The sequence below is a fragment of the Vipera ursinii genome (genome assembly GCF_947247035.1).
Source record: "Vipera ursinii genome assembly, chromosome: 1".
Classification (NCBI taxonomy): domain Eukaryota; kingdom Metazoa; phylum Chordata; class Lepidosauria; order Squamata; family Viperidae; genus Vipera; species Vipera ursinii.
The window spans coordinates 294,493,735-294,520,941 of NC_139512.1; the positions used below are offsets into that span (position 1 = coordinate 294,493,735).

The 27,207-nt window shown below is 38.6% G+C and overlaps 3 protein-coding genes across 9 annotated transcripts in view; 1 reads left to right on the forward strand and 2 right to left on the reverse strand.

Moving 5' to 3' along the window:
* Positions 1-1,251: 1,251 nt before the first annotated feature.
* Positions 1,252-15,705, reverse strand: YIPF3 (Yip1 domain family member 3). Of its 2 annotated transcripts, none has more exons than XM_083350118.1 (9): positions 15,242-15,705; positions 10,650-10,850; positions 9,885-9,991; positions 8,988-9,033; positions 8,241-8,330; positions 7,875-8,006; positions 5,799-5,912; positions 4,565-4,688; positions 1,252-1,701 (listed from the first exon to the last, which is right to left on the reverse strand). In XM_083350118.1, the coding sequence occupies exons 1-9, from the start codon at positions 15,335-15,337 to the stop codon at positions 1,577-1,579; spliced, it is 1,035 nt and encodes a 344-aa protein (XP_083206244.1). In that variant the 5' UTR covers positions 15,338-15,705; the 3' UTR covers positions 1,252-1,576. The 2 variants fall into 2 exon arrangements, with proteins under 2 accessions (XP_083206244.1, XP_083206243.1); XM_083350117.1 differs by having other exon boundaries at positions 8,241-8,333; positions 15,242-15,699.
* Positions 15,706-15,840: 135 nt separating this feature from the next.
* On the forward strand, positions 15,841-22,955 carry POLR1C (RNA polymerase I and III subunit C). 2 transcript variants are annotated; one of them, XM_083349616.1, is made up of 9 exons: positions 15,841-15,963; positions 16,563-16,634; positions 17,236-17,343; positions 18,070-18,202; positions 18,308-18,424; positions 18,747-18,896; positions 19,703-19,852; positions 20,401-20,517; positions 22,376-22,955. In XM_083349616.1, exons 1-9 carry the CDS (start codon positions 15,895-15,897, stop codon positions 22,492-22,494), a joined length of 1,035 nt encoding a protein of 344 aa, XP_083205742.1. In that variant the 5' UTR covers positions 15,841-15,894; the 3' UTR covers positions 22,495-22,955. The 2 variants fall into 2 exon arrangements, with proteins under 2 accessions (XP_083205742.1, XP_083205743.1); XM_083349617.1 differs by having other exon boundaries at positions 18,311-18,424.
* A 171-nt stretch (positions 22,956-23,126) lies between these two features.
* The window catches only part of XPO5 (exportin 5), a 47,551-nt gene continuing 43,470 nt past the window's right edge, over positions 23,127-27,207 (reverse strand). For 3 of the 5 annotated variants that reach the window (XM_083349108.1, XM_083349110.1, XM_083349107.1), the window contains 4 exons: positions 26,732-26,839; positions 26,448-26,588; positions 26,078-26,242; positions 23,127-25,561 (listed from right to left, as the gene is read on the reverse strand). In XM_083349108.1, the coding sequence (XP_083205234.1) occupies positions 25,421-25,561; positions 26,078-26,242; positions 26,448-26,588; positions 26,732-26,839 (555 nt within the window). In that variant the 3' untranslated portion in view covers positions 23,127-25,420. Of the gene's footprint in view, positions 25,562-26,077; positions 26,243-26,447; positions 26,589-26,731; positions 26,840-27,207 lie in introns of those variants that run through there. The other 2 variants (XM_083349109.1, XR_014490779.1) reach the window with 2 other exon arrangements.

Below are 27,207 nucleotides of genomic sequence, written 5' to 3' on the forward strand. Positions count from 1 at the left end.
TCACTCATTCAGCATTACTCATTCAGCATTTGCAGTAGTAGTACCATAAAATTATGTATCAATGGAAAGATAATTTAATCAAGAATGTAATGCAACATAGTTTGTTCAATTATTTGTACTGTATTCTATGAAGTTATAGCCAAACAACCAGAAAAAGGAAGCACAATCTGATTGTAGCCAATGAACATGAGTGATTGTAGCCAATGAGCATGAGCCAATCAGGTGTCATCTTGTTTTGGAAATGAGCCAATCAGATCACAGTAGGATTCAGTTATTGATGTCATGTATTGAAGCTGAGAGGAGGACATTTGTCAGTGTGTTATGTGATCGCTATCAAGTTGGTTGGGTGTTTTTTTCTTTCACTTAGTGAGCTTGCAAAACCTAATAAAATTAAAGTAATTCTGCAAAGAGTTGACTGGTTGCCCAGAAAGCGATGTAAAATAGTATTATTAAGTGAACAAGGCTACAGTTATAAAGAAATTAGAAGAAAAATTGGTGGAAACTTAACCAAAGGTGGCATTTCTACTGTACACTTTTCCCAAAAGGTTTCCACAATTTTGACCACTACTGTACAAAGCACCAATACCAATATAAATCCTTGCAAAGGGAGAGAATCTACTTAAGCTTAAAATCAATATTGCCCCTTCTACCTTTGGTTGGTACCATGTCTATCCACTCCAGATATGGTCTGCAGTAATTCCTCCAACAGTTTGGGGGGAAAAAATGAAAAAAAAATAGCATAATGAAGTGATAAGAACTACGGTATACGTTGTATGTACTATTTTAAAAAGCAGAAGTTATTTTTTCCCAGTGCTTTTGATTAAATAGTAAGACAAGGAATCCATGTTGCCTTCAGGGAAGAACCCAACAGGGAAGTTGTGGAAATATATAGTACTGTATACTAGGGAAACTTCTAAAAGCAAAAATGATTGCTGACAATTAGCTAAAGCTTAAACTTGCTTTGAAAAGATAGAACATAATGGAGACTTAAGCGGGTGGGCTAAAACCTGTTGCAAATACAAATGCATGAATTACCCAACTAAAAATATTTCACTGTTGCAAATGAGACCTTCATTAAATGTGAGGGTATCATACATTAAGAAATTATTAGGCTAACCAAAGAATACCAGTCTTGACATACAAGACTCTGTAAGCAGGACGAAGCTAATTGTCAGCTTCAGAAGATGACACTTAGCTATGTACCTGATCTCAATTTATGATGAAGGTCCAACGGAAGAAACTGCTGAGAACCAATATCCATTTAATTTAATTCTTCCCTTGAGAAAGAAGGTACACATAGTCTAAAAAGACAAAAGCAAGCACAAAGAATATACGGAAGAAGATGGTGACTTATGCAATCCCAGTTAAATATACAAGGCCCATTAGGAAGGCTCTATCCAATCCACTTTGGCCAAAGTTGGACAGAGGCAACTCTTCTGAAACGTCCTTGGAGTCTTCTGACTTCACTTCCAAAAGCAAATCTGTGGATAAGCCAATTACTACTGCTGTTACTTTGTCCATTGATTGTGGTAACAGCAGCAAATGGATGACAGGGTGAGCATACCAGTCTGTAAGGCTAGATCTGTGCAGCAACCACTTTGTATGTTATATTATTCATTACAGCAGAAGAAATGGCTGGAATGTCTCTGGCAACTCTCTGAAAGGGAGGAATGTTGGGTCTTTCCAATGTGTCCAGGATGCCTACAAATGAGAAAATCAACAATCAACAGTAAATACTAGACTGTATTGTACCAACACTGATCATAGTTAATTTCATATTTTTTTAAAATCCCATTTATATCCCGCCCTTCTCCGAAGACTCAGGGCAGCTTACAATCTAAGAAGCCTTTTTTTGTCTCAGCCTAACTTCTATGTGCACATGGGTAGTTAGCTTACAATTGCAACTGAGAGCACAACTGCTGTCACTAAGCTACACAGTTGTCACCTGGCAATGACAATTCCAGCAGTCCTGGTTGCCATTGTTAACCAAGTGATAGCAACCTCTGATGTCCTACTGGTCACCGAATTGGCTTTGCTTGTGGGAGGCTAAGAGGGAACAATGGAAAGCATGATCACAGCTTGCTGAGATGTCGTAATTATGAAAATTATGAAGATGGGATTTATTCCTTTTGTAAATATCATCAGTGCAAGAAACTGACAGTTTAGATACAGTGCAAGGCAAAGCCGGATCCTCTCCAATCAGCTTTTGTGCTAATACAGGTAGTCCTCAACTTACGACCACAATTGAGCCCAAAATGTATGTTGCTAAGCGAGATAATTGAGTTTTGCTCCATTTTAACCATTGGTTGCCACATTGGTTAAGTGAATCACTGCAGTTGCTAAGCTAGTGACCTGGTTGTTAAGTGAACCTGGCTTCCCCATTGACTTTGCTTGTCAGAAGGTTGTAAAAGGCGATTACGTGACCCCAGGACACTGCAACCGTCATAAATACGAGTCAGTTAACAGGCATCTGAATTTTGATCACTTGACCATGGGGGTGCTGCAACAGTCATTAAGTGTGAAAAATGGTAATAAGTCACTTTTTTCAGTTCTGTTGTAACTTTGAATGGCCACTAAATGAATTGTAAGCCAAGGACATGTACTGCTTCTTCTTAAGTCAGAATCTGCCTCACTTGAATGAATGTATACATACTCTGGAAATAAGGGCTGCAGTATCAGAGGACTACATTAGAAGAGTCCATTTAGGTCATTCAACTGTTCTTTTCTATGGATAATTTAAATGTAAGAATTCCTGGCAGACGCTTATCTAGTCTCTGTTTGAATGCATCTGCTGAACCCACAACTTCTATAGTTGGATCCACTGTTGAATTGCTTTTACTGATACGAATTATTTTCTAAAATATATGTTCGACGTCATACTATGACAAGAATTAGGAATATAGAAAGCTTATTGTTCTAGTAGGAATGGAACATTCTAGAAAACTCTGGTCGCATTCTCTCAATCCTCATCTAGTTTATTTCAGGAGGAGCCTAATATTTTCCAGAAGTGAACCTATCAAATTAGAAGCTGCTCATGATACTCCAGAAAAGTCTTCAGGCTCAGATAATGAGAGATCTGCTGGGACAGTAAAGAGTTTTTTTTTTCTAGATTCCATTTCTGGAACAATATGTTTGGCACATACTTACCATACGCCATTCCTACAATGGAAATAAAAAGATTATACACCAGGTCTTTTGAGATGTAAAAAAAATCAAGCCTAGATAAATCACTTTAAATTTTTTCCACCTTTAATATAACATATAAGCTGTACAATTTAATTGGAAAACACATTTAAATCTTTTGGGGGGAAAATTACAATAACATGGTTGTATAAGTGTGCATATCCCCTTATATGTAGAGAATGTGGCTGTGTTCAGAATAACCAACCACATTCAAACCAATCATATACATACATTAGTAGCCAAAATTGTGGAAACCTTTTGGGAAAAGTGTACAGTAGAAATGTTACCTTTGGTTAAGTTTCCACCAATTTTTCTTCTAATTTCTTTATAACTGTAGCCTTGTTCACTTAATAATACTATTTACATCGCTTTCTGGGCAACCAGTCAACTCTTTGCAGAATTACTTTAATTTTATTATGTTTTACAAGCTCACTAAATGAAACAAAAAAAAAACCCCAACCAACTTGATAGCAAACACATAACACACCGACAAATGTCCTCTCAGCTTCAATACATGACATCAATAACTCAATCCTACTGTGATCTGATTGGCTCATTGCCAAAACAAATGACACGTGATTGGCTTTCATGCTCATTGGCTACAATCAGATGAATGAAAGCTACTTGATATCAACCTAAGCAAGTTGCGCTTCCTTTTTCTGGTTATTTGGCTATAACTTTTCATAGAATACAGTACAGATAATTGAACAAACTATGTTTCATTACATTCCTGATTAAATTATCTTTCCATTGATATATAATTTTATGGTACTACTCAAAAAAAAGTGGTGGTGTTAGCCACCAAACCTCAAAAATACACTTTTCCCAAAAGGTTTCCACAATCTTGGCCACTACTGTACATTCTGGCAGATTTGGAGTGCTTTTGCAAGGAAGAGTGGGCAAAGATTCTCCAGACAAGATGTGCCATGCTGATAGGCTTCTATTCCAAAAGACCAAATGCTGTCATAAAAACAGAAAGTGCTTCAACGAAGTATTAGTTTAAGAGTGTGCACATTTATGCAACCATGTCATTGTGAATTTTTTATTTTCCTTCTAACATTTTTTGGTTTGTATTCCAATCGAATTGTACAGCTTATATGTTATCTTAGAGGTGGAAAAAAAATTCTGAAGTAATTCATCTCGGTCTGATTTTACATCTCAAAAGCATTTTAACAGGGGTGTGTAGACTTTTTATATCCAAGGTATATGAAAGTTAGACATTTCAAAAAGCCATTATGTGTGAAATTGTCCAAAGCGGGAATGGGGTCATCCTATAAAACTAAATCACATATGGAGAACTGCTAGAGTTAGCCTTACAAGGTCAGAAACAGTGCAGAGTTCTTCCAAAGCCAAACCCAATTGCCTAAATTTGTTCTCTTACCTTCCACAACCTTATGATAAGCAAAGTGCAGGTAAAGAAGGAAGAGCATGTGCAGGGTAGCAAGTGCTCCACACAAGATGAGTCGCTGGGTATGTCCCACCGTGCGTGATACCAACACAGCAACCTAGGAAAAACAGAAATCAGATCTCATGGTTTACAAACTCCAGATATAAAATCTGAATGGCACAGGGACAACAAAACCAATAATTTCTATGGTTCATTTATTTATATTTCCTGTTTCTGAACCACTCCTCTCCCCCATTTTTCTTCAAAAGGAAGCTATTTTAGATTCTAAATAATTTGTCATTTTATAGATCTTCCTAAGTCTTACAAATATCGCTTTACTTCTGGTGACCAGAAGTAAATGTAGTATTCTAAACTTTACACAGTAGGCAGGCTGTTTGTTCACCTTTGGTTGCGACTGTACCTAGCTCTCAAGTATAGCTGCAAATAGCTGTAACATGGGCAGCAGCCACAATGGCTGATGGGCCAAGCCAGGTTAGGTTAGCCCAGGGGTAGGCAACCTCGGCTCTTTTATGACTCATGGACTTCAACTCCCAGAATTCCTGAGTCAGCATAGCTGACTCAGGAATTCTGGGAGTTGAAGTCCATGAGTCATAAAAGAGCCGAGGTTGCCTACCCCTGGGTTAGCCGATGGGTCATGGACTCTTAGTGAGCTAGAGGATTTATCTATCCCAGCATATAAAATATGTCCCTCACAGACTGAGGTCTAATAGTAAAAATTACAGGCCCAGCAAGCATTGTGGGGCTCTAAGAACACAAGACATTTAGATATCCTAGTCATCCACTGCAGCAGGAGACATCTCAGACCTAACGGTTCTCCATATCACTATTAAGGTCTCTTTTTCCTGTGCAACAGCTATTCCTCTTAAAACTCCATAATATCCAATTTTCTGTTATGCAATTAACCATCATTTACAGCTCATGTGCAGATCATCTCAGTCCAAACCTAATGTGTTGACCCTGTAGTGATGAGGGAGTGTCAAAGCAACAGGCGGGAAATGACCACTGGCAGAGTGGTCCTTGGGCCAGTGGTCATTTGTCTCATACCCAAGGTAGCAGGAAAGGTCATGTGTCTCACCTAGGTGACTGGGCATCCTCCTCTAGGATAGCACTGCCCAGCCTTGTTCAAGGCAGGGGCTTAGAAAACACTGCCTACCCCAGAAAACCTCTATGGCTTGTGCAGGGCCTCCCAATGATTCCTATTACTCACCATTCGTAGTGTAGAGAGACCACCAATTCCCAGCCAGAAAATATAAAAAAGCGAGTGAAGATGGATATTGTAGGTGACAAAGAGGGTGATGCAGTGCCCAAAAAGTCCATAACCCTAAAATGAAGGAAGAAAGCACAGCTAGTAAGAGCATAAAGGCAGGGAAAAATCTCAGACAAAAATAACATCACTGTATTCATTCTACTGTTTCTCCCGATACAGCGGAAAAAAACCCAGTAACTGATTATCAGCAATCTGCAGATTACTAAAATAATGGTCTGGCGTTTACAGCCAATTCAGTAATATCCATGCAGAGAATTGTTTAGAAGTTGATCAAAACTACTGAACTTTAGCATCATCTGCCTCCATTGTACGATCTACAGTTAATGAGTTTGTGAACCCATGAGAATCAACTATAATTCTGCAACACTGCGATCAAAGCATTAACAAATACGTTTGCTTAAACAAACAATATCCCAAACCATCTACTACATAATGTCTTTATTCAACACACCGTGCCAATATTTATTGTTCTGTTGGGAAAAAATATATGAATAAATTCTGAAAAGGGGATAAGTTGAGTCAGGTGTTCCAAGCAATGATATGACAATCAAATGAAAGTAGGAAGGATCTCTCCTGTAAAAAACATACAAACATTGGTAGCCACCATTGGAATCAACTCTTCACAGCACAGACATGATAAAATTAAAGGCTATTATTGAAACTGAACCCTGTGGACTTCATAACAAAGAATGCTGTTGCTCATGAGAAAGGGCTACAAAGCCACTGCTAAAAATGTATCTCAATCGATCCAAGGACAGGAGATAATGTACAAATGGAATTACATTACCACCATTTGACTATGCCCAGAAATGGTCATCCAACAAAAAAGTATCACTCCAATAGTCTAGGAATTCACAAAGAGTTCCAAGGTAACAGCAAAAGATGTGCAGGCTATTCTTGCATTATCTTGTAGCTGTGTTCATGAGTCCACCAGAAGAATATTGAACAAGAATGAGAGGATACCAAGAATAAAACCACTGATCTCAGAAATCATACTGCTATCTGTTTCAAGCTTGTCAAAGAGCGTCTAGATCAGGGGTGTGAAACTGCTGGCCCACGGGCCGGATGCATCATGAAGAGACCATGCTCACCCCATTGCCAGCTATGTCGAAAAAGCTCCAATACATCGTGCAACGTCACGTGACGTTGTGAGTTTGACATGTCTGATCTAGATGATCCAGTAAACAATTAGAAAAATGTCATACTGACAGATGAGACAAAAATGAATCTATTGACATGAATGGAGAAAACTGTATTAACAGAAAAACGAAGCAACGCATGGTTTGAGGCTATCTTGAACTTAGATGGCTCTCATACTCATTGTGAGAATGATGGATTATAAATTGTATCTGCCAATTTAGGGTTTCTTTTTGTGACTTGAAATTTGAAACAAACATCACACAGTACTGAATCTTAATATAGAGATAACACTATAGCAGATTTTCTGGATAAAAAATCTGATGTTTTGTAATGCCCAAATCTAACAAGAAAAGTGAATATTATAAATTCCATTGCTTTGGTTTGATTAACCAAAAATACAGCTCAACTCACATTGTAGATCACAAAATTGCAGGATTATGAATCGTTCTAGGGGCTCACAAACTTTCTTTCAATGCCGTGTAATATTAATTTATTTTACATGTTTATAGGTTGTCCTAATAAAAAGACTTGGGCAGGATTCAAAAGAGTAAAGTTATAAAAGCAATAAGAAACCAACCCAAGATGGATACCATGAACATTCAATTTGTGCTGTAGGTTCTGGGAATATAAAGACTGCGTTATTGGCTCTAGGATTAACAGAAAGTTGTTCATCTATACTTGATGTGGATATAAAAACATCAGTTTACTTAAAATGGAAATATACAGCAGTACCATTAAATCTACTATCTCTAATTCAACAGATGCCAGATGAGCTGGACTATCTTAATTATGTTGTTTTGAGATGATTCTAGATTGGGAATACTTGCTCTAGACCCCAATAGACCAGTCCTTGGTAGAAAACTGACTTTTACTTACCAGGAGTGACAACATTTGGACCATGGTGATCTGAGCATTGCATAGGTATGCCAAGAAATATATGAAGGAGGAGACACCTATCCAGTAACCAAAGCAGGTGCCAATTGCTGTGCCCATCAATGTACCTTCCCTCTGTAGAGAGAGCAAGTGAATATCAGAAAGGCATTCTAGGAAAAATGAAAACAGGGCTTCAACTAATACTTTCCATAAATATTCCATGTAGTGAAGTCTGCAGTAGGCATTAGTTGTACTCCAAACAAATCTTTCTCCAACAACAATGCATATATGACTGCAACATCAAGGAAGCTCAAAAGATACATAGAACCGAATACTTATCAAAAAGGAAAGCAATTTCCCCCTACTTACAATGATAGTATCTGATGTCTTCATTCCATGCAACAAAATAGCCACCAGCGTAAAGACTAGCATGAGAGGACCATAAAGCTCACCAGCTATCTTCTGGAAAATAATATATGGTAGCCATTTATCCATGTTCAAAGAAACGTAAGTCAGCAGGTTAAAAATATATTCAAAATACGATTCACATTTTCTTAAAATATTTGCAAAAGTAACACAACTGTTACGGGAGAACTATTATACTATTTTCATAAACGGCAAGTTATTTTATGCCATTGTTTTGGAAATGATCCTGACAGTGTTCAAATGACTTGATGTAATATGAAAACCCACGGTATACAGTTCTAGATGAAATCAATTTCATAGTTTGAGTTTATTGAGCTTGAAATTCAAATTCTATGATCAATTGTGATGCCCCAAGCATTTGTCTGTCAGGACAGTTAAGTCTGAATGGTCTGACAAGTATGGCTGCCCACTGTGCTGAAGGGCTATTCACTAAATATAAACTAAGAGATGTGATAATATAGTACTGAAGGAAGCAATGTAAGCACTGCTCCACTACATTTTAAATATGGTCATCACTCTTTAGGATTCATTGTTTACTCTCTTCTATTTCAACAGTTTGTCAGCTAGTGAAACATAAGATAGATATCACGGTATCACATTAATTTTATAGCTGAAGACAAAATGAAGTAGAATGATGATGATTTTGATGACCACCCAAAGGACAGCTCACAACATTAACAATAAGCTCACCTGGGGGAAATTGATCATCTTGACAGGTATCATGGATTCCAGCAATCTGAATTAAAACAGATTGTACAGATTAATAGCTAGAAAGAAAGCATCTGATTACTTAGACAGCCATCCCATGTACACATCTGTTGGTTTCCCTAGCTACTGCTAAGCTTGTAAGCCGCCCTGAGTCTTCGGAGAAGGGCGGGATATAAATGGAATAAAAATAAAAATAAAATAAAATAAATAAAGCAGGTTATGAAAGAAATGTAAGAATTGATATAACAGAAGCAGAATGATCTCTCCATACATAATCTTTACATAGCGATGCTCATATCAACACTAAGCCTTAGGGTGAAGCAAGGAAAAGAAGAGAAAGGTATAACTAATTCATAAAGTTGCATTTCTTGCTGTTTTGCTGTGATCAAGGCAATGGTCACAGAAGCTATGGGACCTAGAAAGGAAGCTTCTAAATTTTAATTATTAGTAAAGTAGGGACAGATTAATAGAACTTTGAATCAACCTTTACTGGATAAAACTGCTAAATCAAATACATCTGTTAAAATTAATATCCTATAGTTTTGCATGTCATTCTTTCATCTTCTGTTTTTTAAAACACTCTCTGAAAAAGGAAAACAGAGCTAAGAATAGCTTGAATACCCTCCCACTTGTGAAAAGGCTTGAAAAAGACTTGCAACAGAAAACAAAAACAAAACCATTTCTTAAGCCTGAACAATATTTATGGAATTGGAATAGCTTTTTTTCATTAGCACAAAACAATATCAATGGTGGATAAATGCTTTCATTCACAAGGACAGCTCTGCAATTAATATAATTAAACTATTAATTGAACTGTTAATAAGGAGCACCTCTATGAATGGCACTGATAGATAAGGCAGCTGATAGGCTTAGGTTTACCTGTTCCGAACTTGGTTTGGCTCAACGTCAAAGTAGGGCCTGAGGATATCAATATTAGCATAGAGGTTGAAGGCTTTTGAGGCTTGTTTCTTTCCAGCCTGCCACATCTTAAAAAAGGGAAAATATTAATTAAACACGCTCTCCTTTCTCCTTCTGAAGAATTAGAGAACATTTTTTTTAAAAAAAAACAACAACAACCCTGCAGATCAAGAGCATTTCTAATGCACCACATCAAAGCAGAATTACTCAGTACAGGAATTATAATGTAGAGAAAGATACTATAGGTCTAGATATTTTTTCCCCTTAACTCCATGAACAAGATTTACTTTGCTTCTGACATAAGGAAATAAAACCAATTTTTCATAGGTAATAAGTATTCACTATGCAATTTGGTTAATACACTCTGCTAACCCATGTTTTGATTAAACATAATTTATTGCTGAAATTGAACAGTTAAGAGTCAAATGATACCCTAACTTATAAATCACAATGACACCGTTTGTACAGTATCACAAGTATGGCATGAGTCTTATCTAATGATTCGAGATTTTGGGTGGTAAAGATGCCCCATATATTTTCTATGTAAGCCACATACTGCTGATCTAAAAAAGACAGATATAAATTTAAGATCAATATTGTATTACGAAAGAAGGATCAGAACATTGTCCCCTCGAGGGCTAGAAGCTTATTAGAAACAAGAATCTCCTGAGCTCAAACATCTTCAAATCGGAGGAACGCTGGTAAACCAATAAGATCTCCATTTACCTGATCAGCTACCTGCCGACTCAACTGCCCCTTGAAACCTTTCATCCCTAAGAACTCTCCGTCTTCTTCATCTGCAGCAGCTGCTTCTGCATCTACTTCCTCCTGTTCCTTCATGCGTTGGTGCATTTCTCCCATGTCTTCAAAACTAGAGCCAGAGGTGTCATCCATGTTTTCCATATCAATTACAGCAGAGCCCCCACCCTGAGTAATGCAAAAATAAACAAGAAGCTCAAGACAGGTACACAATCGTCCTCTCTTAACAAGAACTATGGATCAAGACACACACACACAGCCTCAAAGAAAAAGGATCCTGTTAGATCATGTCCATCAGGAAAAGGTACAGAATGTTACAAGAATAAGAATAACTCCCAGTTTCGGATTTCATATTAATTTATACAGCTAATGAAGACTGCTCAAAGAGTAGGAAAAACCCTGTTTGTCACTATTTGCTATATTCTTCCATACCTACTGAGTAAATTTAATATCAGGAAATAATTATTGTTACTGGAATTTATGAAGAAAAGCTCCATTTATAGGTGCAAGAATAAGTACTGCAAAAAGTGCTGTTTTCAACATCAATAAGTAACCTTGGAAACTCTTTTCAATATAAAAATGTAACAGCCTAGACTAGAGAAAAGTCTAAGGTCAGAGACAACATTGCTACACAGCTCAAGAAACTCCTGAACCAGACCACAAAGTATCGTACAAGGGTCTGGCTTAGAAACTGCAGGTGATATGGAACACACCTATGAGGCTATGGCCCACTGGGGATGGGATCCTAGGAATTATATCATTCCTATATTATCATCGTTACAGCATTTTATTAGGCCAGGTCTGGTCTGTTTCTTAGCTAAACTCAAAGTAGTATGCTTATTTTTAAGTCTCTATGATGGCTGGGAGTAGATATTGAAGAAATTCTGAGTTCTATCTACCTGAAAGGGAACACACATAAATTGTTATCTGCGTAGACTTGCCAGGGCCTAGAGAAAAGCCTTTTTCAGATATTCCACACATTTTGGGATCTTTTGATCGGTCTCCACTTTTGATCGTTTTTTTAAACTGTATTTCTGTTTTTCAAGGCCAGGGGTAGGCAACCTCGGCTCTTTTATGACTCGTGGACTTCAACTCCCAGAATTCCTGAGCCAGCCATGCTGGCTCAGGAATTCTGGGAGTTGAAGTCCACGAGTCATAAAAGAGCCGAGGTTGCCTACCCCTGTTCTAGGCCTTAAAAATATTTCAACTGCCTTTTCCTCAGCTGGGCCCAGTGGGCTCCCTTCAGCAAATGAGGCTCTGTCGCCCTCCAATGCTTGCCTTTATATGCTCATTCTTTTCCTGTTTTTATGTTTGATTAAACTGAAATCACACAAAGCACTCTGAAAATATGTCCCGAGAATGAAAGGTAAAACTACACGACAGAAAAATAGAGCTGTTACCTGAAAAGTTAAAAAAAGAGGCAGTAGATAGGGTTACTATATCTGGACTGCAAAAATCCAGACAATTATTAAAGGCCATCAAGGAGATGCAGAACATGCTAACTTTTTGCCTCTATCTGGCAGCTGCCCAGTTTCCTGCAGCCCAAAGCTATATATTGAACATGTATGTATCTTTAGACATAGTATTTACCTTAAGCTGAAAGAAACCCTAAATTGGTTTAGGGGTAAATTGCTCCATTTGCAAAATCAACAGTAAAATGAAAAATGCTACTCCTGTTCTACTCAGAAACGTATTCATATCTTCCCTTTTAAAAGCATGCACTGCTTTTCTGTTGATTAGTACAGTACAATGGCAGTATACTGTGAGTATACAGTTTAATCTAGTGGTTAAAGCACAAGAATAGAAGCCAACTGTTTCTAGTTTTAATTTTGCCTTAGGGATTAAAGCTGGCTGGGAGACTTTGGACTAGTCACTCCCTGTCAGCCTTACTCACCCATTGGGTTTCTTGTTGTAGGGAAAACAGGAGGGGGAAAGAGTATCAGGTGTGTTCACTACCTTGAATTATTTATAAAAAATATCTTTGAAAAAGCGCCCAAATTTTGATCACATGACAGCAGGAGTTCTTTCTTTCAGTGCTGTCATAACTTTGAGTGGTTGAACGAATGCTCATAAAACAAGGACTACTTGTAATGCATTGTATCATAGGCTGCCCTGACTTAAATATACTGCTCTTCTCGCCTACTCTCCATGTCTCTATCACAACACTGAGGCAAGTTACTACACTGTTAGCAAAGAATGCTGGGCAAGACACTTTATTACTAAATTAAATAGAGAACAAACATTAATAATTATTGCTTTGGGGAACTATAATTAAAGCTGTTGTTTTATACAGTACAGTCTGATGAACAATCTGTTAAACAGAAACATCTGTGTTTAAGCAATAGTTACCACTGAATATTAAATGCTTTCTACAACACAGCACAATAGGGAGCAATTGAATACTGTGAAAAAGCAAACTTATGCAAAATCCAGGAAAAGACAAAGAAATAGTAATCAAAGATCTAAGGGGCAAGGTAAGAAAAAAAAAACCCAACTAAAATTTAGTTTACATCAATTCCATTTACTGTTTGACCATTTCATACTTTTCTATCCTTGCAAACTTTTTTTAGCTTCTGTCCATAACCAGTGCTTGCTGCATTTTACTGTGTAATAGTGTTTCTTAATTTTTTTTTGCTCTTGTGGCCTCTTCCCACTTTTAAAAATTATGGAGAACCCCAAAAGAACTTTTGTCAGTATGTGTTATATTTATCAAGATTTACTTATTAAAAATTAAAACTGATTCATTGTAGAACATTTGTGTATTGAATCATGCACAAATAACAATATTAAACTCATTTGTTAGTAATATTTTTGATGAAAAAACTTTTTTTTAACAAAAATAGTAGTGAGTTTGTTTTAAATATTTGAAAATATCTTCAAGATCTGGCAAATAATTTTGATTTTATTTATTTATTTTATTTATTTAATTAGTTTTATATACCGCCCTATTCCCAAAGGACTCAGGGCGGTTTACAGGGCAAAAGTTAAGAGACAATATAAAAGTTGAAATAGAAATAGAATTAAAATGAATTAAATTAATTAATAGCCCAACAAATTAAAACAAAGTTTAAAAACTTAAAACCCCTCAGTCCAGGCCAGATAGATAAAAAAAACCAGGTTTTGCAGATCATTTTGCAGATCCCTCAGAGGGTCTTGAAGTTACACTTTAAGAAACACTGCTCTAATGCATTCAACATTATTTATTTTATTATTTATTATTTAGATTTATATACCGCCCTTTCCCGAAGGACTCAGGGAGGTTTACAGGATATTTAAAAGAGAATGAATACAAAAGTTAAAACAATTAAAAAAGATTAAATGAAACCCTGAGAGAAAATAAAAACCCCAGTTAAAATTAAAAATTCTCAGCCTGGGTAAATGTTTGAGTCTTGTGCAACAATGAATGTAGCAAAGGCAACAGAAATGGATGACAGAAATGTTTCAAGAGCCTGATTGGACTGGCAGAAAGGCTGATAACCAGCAGGTTGGGCTCTTCTGAAAACTGCCAAATGTTCAGTAAGTTTGGCAAACAAATGGCCTGCACAGAACAATAATGGTATGTGTATTGCTGTCTTTTATTAGTTCAATAACCAAACCAACCACAAGCTTAAATCTAATGTTGTGAATATCTTTTCAGCAGCATAGTTGTCCAATTCTACCTGGAAACCAGGAACTAAGCTTTCGCGAGGCGCTTGCAAAAAAGCTAAACAGCAACTTGACAGATTGGATATCTGTGTCTGGAATCCAGCTTCTTCCTCCACAAACCGCCTTTGGGACCTTTCCCTTGTCTTTGTTTTGCTGTGAACCGTTCACAATTTCTGCTCTTGTTCGCACAATGTGCAGGGACTCTCTTTATGGACTCCCTCACAACACACTGCTTGAATTTCAAGACAGATGTCTGGAGTGTCAGGCACTTCTCCTGCACCCCACAGACAACACAGGCACATTTCCAGCCTAGTTAGTCTTATTTAATTTTATTTCATGTTTCTTAGCTGCCCTTCTCCCTGGGGGGGGGGGGCTCTGCATGGTGTACAATATAATACAGTAGTCCTGAACTTACAACAGTTCAGTTAGCGACCGTTCAAAGTTACAGCATTGAAAAAAGTAACTTATGACCATTTATCACACCACCTTTGTAGCATCCCCATGGTCATGTGATCAAAATTTGGACACTTGGAAACTGACTCGTATTTATGACAGCTGCAGTGTGTGGGTGTGGGTGTCATGATTAGCTTTTGAGACCTTCTGACAAGCAAAGTCAATGGGGAAGCCAGATCCACTTAACAACCACATAGCTAACTTAAGAACTGCGGCGATTCGCTTAACAACTGGAGCAAGAAAGGTCGTAAAACGGGACAAAACTCACTTAACAAGTGTTTCACCCATTAATTTTCGGCTCAATTGTGATCGTAAATCGAGGACTACCTGTTCAGGTGTTCCCAAAGCAGCCCAGGAACCGGGCGACGGCAGCTCCGAGGAAGAGATCCGAATTCGAATTCGGAACATGGGATTCCAAGAAGGAATCCAAGACAAGAAAGTACCCGATCCAATCCCCTTACCTGCATGTTGTCTTCGAAGGCTCCCCATTCCGCAGTCACCGTTGTAGCCCCACTCCTCGCTCCCCCAGCGCCCGCGGTTGCCCCGGGGTCGGACATTTCCCCAGCAGCGGCTGCGGAGGCGCAGACGCCCCCGCCTCGTTAACGGATGATCCGGGGGGCCGGGGATCCGACCGAAGCGAGGCGGAAAGTGCCCGGATGGAGGAAAGCCAAAGCAAACCCCACTCGGGGGCTTAAGGAGCCGCACGGGGGACGTGGAGACTCAGGTGTTCTCGCGAGGTTTCTTAGGAGCTGGCCTGACTAAGGTGCCATCTTTGTAGTTCCAGACACACCAGACGAAATAGGAGCGCTTGAAGGGACGGATAACGACGGACAAGCAAAAAAAAAAAACACGGGAAAAATCCCCAAGACCTCTCATACACGCGGTCGAAATGTCATCTTTGCACGTAACTCTAAAGCACGCCGCCACAAAAGCGTATCTTAGAAAACGCCACACCTAACATGGCGGCACACCGCCACCAACTTCCGTTCTGTGGGAAAAGACGCACAACCGGAATTCGACTATCACGTGAGATGGGAGGTTGTCCTGCTCGATGGTAACACATTATTGCTCTTGCGCATTGGGCTTGCCTGCGCGGGAGCGCGTTTGCTGAAGGATGGCGGCACCCGGCAGCGTGGAAGAGATGCGGACTCGCGTGGTTCTGGGCGAATTCGGTGTTCGCAATGTAAGCGAAAGAAAGCAGCGGGACGGGTGGAGCGATAGTGCTGTCTGGCCACGAAGCAGGTTTTGTTAATGATTTCAGTGGATGTTTCCTGGACAGAAGCGTGAGTTATATAAAACAATATAAATCTAGTGCAGCTAAATCAGGGGTCTTCAAACTTGGCCCTTTTATGACTTGTGGACTTCAACTCCCAGAATTCCTCAGCCAGTGTGCCTGGCTGAGGAATTCTGGGAGTTGAAGTCCACAAGTCATAAAAGGGCCAAGTTTGAAGACCCTTGTAAATGAATGAAGAAACGCTACTTCGAGCACTGTCCCTACAGAGGAAGGGATTTGCGAATTTTGTCTGGGATATTTAACTGTGATTTGACAGTTTCCCCAGATAAGTGCGGTTGTTGCTTGAATATGCACAGAACTCCACCAGTTGTCCTGATAATTGTGTAAAGCGATTTTTTAGTAGTCATCTTGCTTTTGAATATGGAAACTACCACGGTGCTGAAATAAGTTAGTTTATTGAACACATACCCATGTAGAAAACACAGGTTGACAGCACAATCTGCATTTTCTATCAAAGAGTTACCCCCGAGTCTTTCTTTACTCTCCAGATCCACACAACAGATTTTCCTGGGAATTATTCAGGATACAACGATGCTTGGGATCAGCAAAGATTTGAAAAGGTGAGAAAGAAGTGATTCTGTTGAGCAGTTTTATAAAGTCAAAAGTTGCTTCTTTCCTCGGAACTGTGGTGTTTCTAACTTTACTTGATAACAAATCAATGCAAAACACTATTTTTGACTCTTATTAGCTTTTCTGTAGTTTGGTCCAAGCTGTAGTGTATTTTCAAATGCAGGTATTGCTTGTGTGGGGGAAAACTTAGTTCAGTTTCTTGCTGTTTATGAAAGATGTGCACAAGCCATTTTCTGTGCTCATCTGACTGGAAAAACTAGGAAGAAATGTGAATTGAATAAATCAATATTTATAAAATATTTGTAAAATACCTGAATATTCAGGATTGATAATGACATGAACATTTAATTGTATGGTAAGACTTCTTCCTCAGCCTGGTGACCTCCAGATGTATCATACTTTATTAATTACATCTTACACAGCCAATAGATGATATTCAGTGTACGTAGTAGGGTTCAATTTAAAGAAGCTAAAATTTGAATAGATTTGTTTATAAGAATAATTGTTGTCTCATACTGTTTGTCAGCAAAACCTTTTTTTAACCAAGAGAGGATGCCTATAGATGCCTGTTTTCAAACTTTGTTTCCACAGAACTTCAGAGTAGATATGATCCATATGGATGAAAGTACTTTGGAATTTGACATGGTGGGGATTGATGCAGCCATTGCTAATGCTTTCCGGCGGATCTTGCTTGCTGAGGTATTGGTTTCTTTTCCACAGAAATAAAAGTAATGCCAGCATAGTCATATTAGTATTTTAATGCATAGGCATATTCTTAAAAGTATCACAATATTCGCATTGAGAAAGATTGTTCAAAGACATTGTTGTGAAAGACAAATTGTAATACAAAGTCTTCAGAACAGTTTTTTAAATGAGGCAGTTTTACTAGACAATAAACACTGTAGAAGTTTAAAATAATATTGTGTTGTAGAAAAATAGCAAATATTACTATAGATAAGGACACTTGTCTGAAATGGCAAGCTCAGTGCTATCTATCTACACCTTCCTCCTCCTATTTTCCCCACAATAATAGCCCTGTGAGGTGGGCTGAAAGTGAGTGACTGGGCCAAAGTCATCCAGCTTGTGTCTGATTTCTAACCTGGTGGCTTAACTATTAGGCCAAACTGGCAGTACTATATTACATGCATAGTAGATATAAGGACATGGAGTGGGTATCTGTAGGATCTCATTTATTATTAAAATTGCCTGTTCCTCCTATTGGAGCTTGAAATAACCTTTTCAGAAATAAAGTTGTAGCTACTGGGTTGTGAATAAGTAATGCAACAACATTGGGGAGTCTACAAAGGCTTTTTTAAAAATTTCTATCTTAAGACTTGATGGATTTGTTAGATCAGTATGTTAGACCACCAGAATCCAGAACTTCATAGATACTGAGAACGTGTGCTTTGACAAATTGCTGCCTAGGTGCCAACCATGGCTGTGGAGAAAGTCTTTGTATACAACAACACCTCCATTGTGCAGGATGAAATCCTGGCTCACCGTTTGGGACTAATTCCTATTTGTGCAGATCCTCGTCTCTTTGAATACAAGAGTGAAGGTAAGATAATGTTGGAGGTATTTGTCAGGGGCTGAAACTGGCTGTTACTTAGTAGAACTTAAAGCAGCGTGTGTGCATCTTGCTTTATTTTGTTCTTTTTTTCAGAAGATGAATGTGATGAAATTAACACACTGCAGTTTCGGTTGAAAATAAAATGCAGCAGGAATCCTCAGGCGGCTAGAGAATCATCTGATCCTAATGAGCTTTATATCAACCATAAAGGTAAAATTCTTGCTACTGTTCTATGTTTCTAATGCAAATATTCTTTTGACATAATCTCATATTCAAGCCTTCTCAGTCTATCAAATCTTTGTTCTTCTTTAACATTGGAATAAAAAACTCAGGGCCTGCAAAGGTTTTTTTGTGCGTCTGTGGTTTTTCCTTCCTGCCTCCCCACTTTGAATAGAATTGTTAGCTATTCCCTGTTGATTAAGAAGATTCCCTGCTGAATTGGAGCAGCATATAAGGCCCTGCAACTAAATGAATAATGCCATAGTTGTGTAGTTGTAAGCACAACCTTTTTTAAAATATAGTCTTCTTATAGTTTACAGCAAACACATGGAGTGGGTACCACTAGGATCTCAAGCTGACAACATGAATGCAAATTTCCGACCTGTCCATGATGATATCCTCATTGCTCAGTTGCGTCCTGGCCAAGAGATCGATGTACTTATGCACTGTGTAAAGGGCATTGGTGAGACAGCTAAAGTTTTGACATAAATTTGGCAATTTCTTTTTTTTTTGGGGGGGGGGGGAGAATACTCATTTTGTACATGTGGCTGATATTTTCTCAATAGATGCTAGATCTCAGTGATAGGATCCTTTTTAGAGAGGGTAAGGCGTAGTTGATCCACCACGGGGATTATTCTGGCTTGTTTAATAAGTTGAGGTTTTTTTTTGTTTATGGGATAGCACAACTGATCCACAGTACTTTGTAATTCCTGTCTTTGTATTGTAAAGGGTGTGCTCGAGTTTTGGGTTGCATAAAGTCAATAATGTGAATTGTAGCATTCCTGTTGCTATTTGTATTATTGCTTGTGTGCTTCACTGAATCTTTTCAGTCAACAATTCATTTTTGTGAAGCAGCAAGTTGTAAAGGTTGGTAGTAGTAGTAGTAGTAGTAGTAGTAGTAGTAAAGGTTGGGTGGTAAGGGCTGAGGTGAATAGGGTTCTGATAAGCTAATTGGCAATGAATTAGTGGGGAAGACTGTTATGGACTAGGTAGAGTCCTGGCAATCTGAAGACATAGTCTAAGAATCCCTGCCACGTGCGTTCTCTGTCTGTGCTCAGCTTTTGTGTACCAGCATTATTGACAGATGTTATGAAAGATTAATTACCTATCTAGAAGAGTGTAACTGATTTTTATTACCTAGAGGGTTGGACAGATGTGCAGCACAAGTCCTACCGTATTTGCTGCCAGCTTTCTCTCTCTGCCTCCACTTCATCCCACTGATGCCTGATTGCATTCATTTGCTTTTAAAAAGAAACTCTTTCTCTTTAGGCAAAGATCATGCCAAATTTTCTCCAGTTGCCACAGCCAGTTACCGTTTGTTGCCAGAAATCACTTTATTGCAACCTGTTGAAGGGGAAGCAGCTGAGCGGCTGAAAAAGTGTTTTTCTTCTGGGGTTATTGAGATTGAGGAAATCAGAGGTAATTTCTTCATTCTTTAAACTGAACAAAATCACGAACTGTTTTATTGACCAATTTCTCCCTATGACAGAACTTTAGAACCTCTGTTTGATAAAGCACATGTTTGCCTTTCTTACAGTCTAATTTTTGATCTATAACGTCTTCCAACCAGCACTTGGGGGCTGTTACAAAAATGGCAACATAGCTACAACAAAAATGGGTCTATGAGTGGACTCCACTTTTTTTCTATTTGCTATGCAGAGACTAAGGTTTTTCCCCTCCACTATCAAAAAATCAAGTCAGTGCCTGATGTTGGGTTCTGAACAATGAAGACTGATTACAACCCTGGAAAAGTCTACATAGAATCAGACTGCAGGGGTGGTTTTTTTTTTTTTGTCCAGGCTTCCAAACTATTTACCAGCAACTTAGGTGGGTGAGATATTATTTGGAATCTGTTTTGTAGTTGGGTTGAAGCAGACATGAATAAACCTAATCCAGCAGTATGTAGAATTGAAGATATGTTAATTTTTCTTGGAATTTAGGTATTGGTTCTTTGTTTTTCCCCCTAGGAAAGAAAGTAGCAAGAGTAGCTAATGCTCGATTGGATACATTCAGCAGAGAAATTTTTCGTCATGACGACTTGAAAAACCTTGTACGTTTGGCTCGGGTACGAGATCATTACATCTGTGAGTAATTTACATGTTCTTTTGTTATTGATCTTTATGGATTGTGTAACGCAGGGGTCCCCAACCTTGGCAACTTTTAAGACTTGTGGACTTCAACCCACCTGGTTGGGAAATTCTGGGAGTTGAAGTCCACAGGTCTTAAAAGTTGCCAAGGTTGAGGACCCCTGGTGTAATGGATACAGTTTTCTTGTATCATGAGCGATATTCCTTTTCCTGATTGGTTGCAGGAGGCATTAACTAGCAGATGTTTTTTGACATTAGAATGGGGTGAATGTTTCACCCTGGTTTTTTTTTTTTTTTAAGTGTAAAGGAGTCTCATGTCTGGTATTTTTTTAAAAAAATATCCCCAAACTCTTCACTTATCAAATTTGATGTGTGATGGAGGACTATTTTGGAGGCTGAAATAATGGAAATGAGTGCTGGAAATGGCTCAGCATTAATTTTTAGATTTTGTTTTTAAAATTGTACCACCAAAAGCCAGTCTTTTGATGCCAGTTTATAATAGGACAGCGTTGGAGAAAGCCTGCACTTTTGGGTTGTCTAATATTGTTGCATAGTAGCTAACCAGTAGCTTGGCAATGTCAAATGTCAAAGCACCTTGTGTAATTTTCCTTGCTTTTCATTCCACAGTTCTCTATTTTTTCTTAGTCTTAGTTTTTGCATCAAAACGGTGTAGAACCAAATAACCTCAGCAGTCATTTTAATGTCATTATATAATTCTGTCTCTAGATCACTTTGAGCCACTCTCTTATTCAGTGCTTAGAAATCTGAAAACATTTATGCAAGTGAGGTCTTAAAGCTTATTTTGGGAACATGACATATTTGAAAAACACAAAAAGTAGATCAGACATGTCAAACACAAGGCCCGGGGGCCGGATCCGGCCCGCGAAGTGGTTTCATGTGGCCCGCGAAGCCATCCTGGAAACAGTGAGGGAATGGCCCCCACTGCCTTGGCCCTGGCCCAGAGACCCTCCTTCTGCCAGAGACCCTGTCCCACTCCTGCCCAGGCCCCCATAGGCACCCTTGATGCGAATGCTGTAGAGCTGGCCACGCCCACCCAGTAGGCCATACGCACTCTAGCCACGCCCACCCAGTAGGCCATGCCCACCCTGGCCATACCCACCCGGCCCCGAGGGCAACTGCAGTGCTGATGTGGCCCTCAATGAAATTGAGTTTGACACCCCTGAAGTAGATTATTCTCTCAGCTCTGTGGAAGGTCATAACTCGTATTCATATTATCGGTGGATTGTGATGTATTAAACAAACCACAGATGTCATAGTTTATTAAAAATAATCTGACACATATGTAACTTATTTCCAAGGCTGCTTGCTCCAAAGTGAATTTGCCCTATATGATATGAGAAAGAAGCCTTTCTTGGGTTCCCATCACCAAAGTAACTTTATCTATAGTTTGCTAGATGGAAATTTCTGGAAGTTGAAAAACATAAGTTTTACACTCATCCAGATTGGGAAACACTGATCTACAGAAGACTCTTCTCAGGGATGGTGGTGCTCCTGTAGAACACCTTGTTTTTACAAATAAGAATTGCTCCTCACTGAGTTTCAAGAAAGAAGTGACAATATGGCTCTGGAATAAAGCATTTGGGTTTTTGATTCACATTGGGTTCGCTTTATCTAGTTTTAGAACATGTATGGACAACAGACTATCTTGGGTCATATTTATGCAGAAATACTGCAAATTCAAAGGGTTCACAGACTTTTAAGCACAGCTGTAGTTTGGTGCCTAGTAACGAATCATACTGTTCAACAGTAAGTTATATGCTACTTAACTGTTTAATAAGATATCTTGTGTTTATGCTTCATGATAATTCAAACTGAGACCCTTTTCCCCCTTCAGTCTCTGTAGAATCCACAGGCATCTTGCCTCCAGATGTGCTGGTGAGTGAAGCAATCAAGGTACTAATGGGAAAATGCCAGCGCTTCTTAGAGGAGCTCAAATCCATCCAGAAGAAATAAGCTTGGGATCACAAAGACTCTTGTGGGGAAAATACCATTATCAAAATCCCTACGTCTGATTGGAAGAGGAACAATTTTAAACAAGATTGCATCCGTCTCTTAAGAAAATGACCCTTCTGAGATGTCAAAGAACAATGGTTGCTGTACCGTTGCTATTATTTACATATCATGGACACAACTGAAAATTCACGGTAACACAGTGCCCTGTGTACTATTTGCAGTCCAGCGATGGTGCATATCATCCTTTGATAAGATTTTGCAACCACGTGCACATGGAGACTTCTAGAGTGAACTGTGCAATTTCCTGTGTTAGTCCTTAGTTTTCATTACAACAGTGGTGTAGAAATCTTACCTCTGTGTAGTGGATCATCTATTATATAGTACCTTTTTGCTGATCTGGTACTAAGTACTACTGACAGTTTCACAGTCTATAGGTTCCTACCAGTCAGCAAACAAACAAACCCCCCCACCAAGTCAGTAGGTCTGTGTCTGAGCTATACAATTCTCTGCTTCAATATCCATGAAAATACCCCTTGATTCTTTTATGAGTTTAAATCCTGCTGTCATTATTTAGTACATTTATGTATATATATATATATATATATATATATATATATATATATATATATATATATATATATATATATATATGTGCTGGTTTCCTAACGTTCTGTCAATACATTTATTTGTTACTTTTTTATTACTGGGATACATGCCTCTCTTTAAAGTAGGGAAAAGATCTCCTGAATATTCCTCCCACCCTGAGTATTCTCTTGGGATTCCAACTGTTTTCAGAGTTAAGGTGGAACGTTTTAGCTACTTTCTGGTAAATATCCTTCCTGTTTAATCCATTTATTCATTGATAGAGCATTTCTAAATTGAAACAGGAGAGAAGATGCCTATTGATAAAATACTTGAATTAGAAAAATTAAGCTGCAAGGAATCTTAACATAGGAATACTGTATATAACTCTGAAGTATGTGAGCTTTTGTAGCATATACTATGAAAAGAGTAGAAAGCATAGGACACTAATTGCTTTAGTTCCTTCTGCTACTTTTATCAGAAAATTTATTTTTAATTTATTGAACAATCCTAATAGCAAGCCTTGAAAAAATGGAGTTGCCCAACTGACAAGAATGCCTAATTTTTACCCCAAACTTAATTTGACTATATATATATATATATATTTAATCCCATTTATATCCCGCCCTTCTCCGAAGACTCAGGGCGGCTTACAATCTAAAGCACAAATCAATGTGCTTAGCAATAGCCTATTCAGCAAAGCAAGACAAAGCATTTACACAAAAGCTTGAAACATTAACGCATCTGCAAGCTTTGTATTGCTGCTTTGAAATCTATGCTTACTTACTGTATGTGTAAAGTTTACTAAAGGTTTCTGTGAAAATATTTATGCATGCACAATCAGGTACACCTTTTGGAGTAGTTGAGTGGGCCTTCCAAAGGATGCAGCTGATTTAATGTGTTGGGACAGGAGTGATTCAGTGAGGATAGCATGTTTTGTATTAAGTATGCAATTCTCATTATGCAGTCTTTGACCCAGAAAGCAATTGGTGGTGATGTTCAAAAAAGGGTGTGGAAAGCGTTAATGCAAAGGAAGAGCAATGTTTGTATAAAATGAAGATACTTTTACTGACATTGATTTGAAGACATCCTCAGATACAACATCCCTACAAAAAAACCCTCATTTGTTTTAAATGCGTCTATTACGGGCACAGTAAGTTAAAATGTAATTAAGACACAATAAATACAGTTAGGCTAGTTTCCAAAGCTATTTAGCAGGGGAATTTCATTTAAATAAATGTTACACTGAGATTAGGATTACAAACAAGTCAGAGTGGAGTCTGGCTAGTAGTCAGGATCCAAATATTAACATTAAGACCTGTATTCTGTCGTGTAACCAGATGTGTGTACTACTAAGTGTTCAATTGAAAAAAAAACATTCTGTTGTACCTGTAGCCCATCTATTACAGCAGTCACCAAGGAAAGATCTATTTGATACTAATTCTTCAGACTGAAAATTAAAATCTGGCAAATTTACGCCCACATTCTATCTCTCGGACAAACCAACATTTAAGACCTGGCCTGGAGGCATTCTGTATCATCAGATACCAAACAAAATAATCCAGAACTGTACTGCTCTACATTCAAGGGCACATTTCAGCATGTTATTTTAGACCAGTATAAAATAATTTTGAATTCCTTTTGTTTAGAGAATTCTGACTTTTGACAGCTGAGGACTGATTGCAGCTGGAACACCTATTTCAACCATGTTTCTAGGGCAAAGAAGAGGATGTATATGTAACTTGAGGCTTCCTGAGGCTTGGTTGAATTGAAAAAATGTTTTCACTCTGTTTCTCATTGGTGCTTGGTTTGGTGGAACATATGGCCAAGTGCTACTTCTCAAAAATAACAAAATTTTGAGTTAGCGTAAATTAGTGATTCTTCGATACCCAATATGCACATCTGCGTTTCTTCATCCCAAGCTGTGTCTTTCCAAAAGGGAAGCAGGAGTCTCCTATTAGTGTCATGTTGAGGCAGCAACCATACAGGTGTCCTGAAGGAGAAGTGGCAGAGAGAATGAGAGGCTGCAGAATCTTCTCCCTTCCCTATCAAGTACTGTATGCATATATGAAGGTTTGTTTCTAAAGAACTGGCCAAAGGACAGTTGGACTGGAATGCCCCAGCAACTGCCATCCAACAGTAAAAAGAGAAAGTTATATTGTAAAGTTGCAAGTGGGGCTAGAAAACCTTCCCCATTCTCCCCCCCCCCCCAAAAAAAAGGAGAATGAGGCCAGTAAGAATTGTGTCAAGGCTCAGGAAAGGAGGAAACAATGGAAATATGGCTACTAGGGAACAACACAGAGTATAAAGGAGGAAAAGGGGAGTGGAATTGTCTTCAGCTTATTTATGGCTCAAAGAGGGCAATGAGGATTTCATCTTCATTGTTCTCAAAAACGTCTTGTCCTAGCGGTGCTTTCACCTTCTTGAAAAGAGATGGAAGGTTTCTGATGTGGACTTCTTTCCTGAATTGTTCTCCTAGGGGCTTCTGTAAGGAAACAAAACAAGAATAGGCAAACTATGCATAGAAATACTCCAAAAAGAATAGCCTCTGCTAAAATTGTAGAATTTCCACACACACACACACCCACCCATTTGTTATGACCCACTCATAATTGTGGGCGCTGCGTCTTGTTCCTGTATCCTGGGTTGTTCAGCATGTGATCACATTCAGGTCAAAGCCAGAAACAAAGCTATCAAATGCTCTATATATTTTGCAGCAATTAGGCAGTAGGTAATCAGCCATGGATGGCCCAGGAAGGATAAAATGTGCAAGGTTCAGGAGGGTATATTGAATCATATAGAATAGCAAAGGCTACGTGGTTAGATCTCTGCAATGTTTCAACCATCACCATTTAGGATTTGTGTAACATGTCACAACTAATGGGCTGAAAAGGTAAGTCCTGAGATTGCCAGCAGAGGGGGAAAGAAAAAACAAAACAAAATCTGTTTATCCTTTTGAGAGATGAGATCGTTTTCTCTGTTGCTTGACATCGTGTCTTACCCCTATGCAGCCTGCAATTAGGCGTTTGAAATGGTCCTTCCGCCGTTTGTCTGCCACCTTCTGAAGCGTTACGTTGAGTAGTTTGGAATCAAACTGCTCCAGGGAATATGTCTGGATTTCTGGAACTTGTTCCATCACTGTTTTCAACTCGGCATAGCGTGGACGCTTCAAATAACAAAGAGAAGAATCAGCAGGGATCTTTACCAGAAGAGAAATGGCTATTTCCAAAGAGGAAATTGACTACTACTGATATGTTCAGAAATTTACCTCCCACCGAAATGGGCCTTGGATTTGGAGTGGGCACTACACCACAAAGATGGCAACAGATCTGGGAATGGATTGCCTCCCCTCACTCACACACACTCCTTACCAAAGCTTCGTAGATCTGGAAAGCCAAGTTGACAAGTGCTGCCATACAGCCATCATGTTGTCCGTGAACCTGTAAGCCTTTCAGTACGCTTGTGAAAAACCAGGTCACTGCTTCAGGGATCATCAAATTCTTTGTCAGCACCTATGGCAGAGAGATTGAAGCGAAAGAAGATGGGGAGAAGGGGCTGTTTTCCAAACTTCTGATATTTACCCCTATGTCATTTAGTGTACTACTCTTTTATTACATTCATCGGAATGTACCCTGCTAAACCCAGTATCAAGTACCTGCTTGAGCAATGGCCAGCAGAGTTGGGTGGTAGTTCTTTGACAGGACAAGGTATCCTTCCAGGAAAGGGATGTGAAGGCCGTGATTAGCAGAGCAGTACAGACATTCTTGGGGAAAAATAAAAAGAAAGTTAGGCCGGTTACAGCCTTGCAGGATTTTTGTCTTATAGGTCAAGAACTCTTAGTTATAGGGAAGCATTAAATGGTACATAAGAATTTGAGATGTTTCATAAAGCACAGAAAATGTTTATCAGATTTCTCAAGTAGAAAAAGGTAGATCACCCTATTTCCCCACAGAGCTAACATCTGGCCACAATATTTCCATATTATTGTAAAAAGACATTCATGATAAAAGATTTTCACAAAAAGCAATAGCTTTTAAGAGCGTATTTGCTTGTTTAAAACGCAGATCTGTACTAACTATTCTGTGTATAATTTCTAAGTTTACAGACAATTTTTTTTTCCTACAGAGAAAT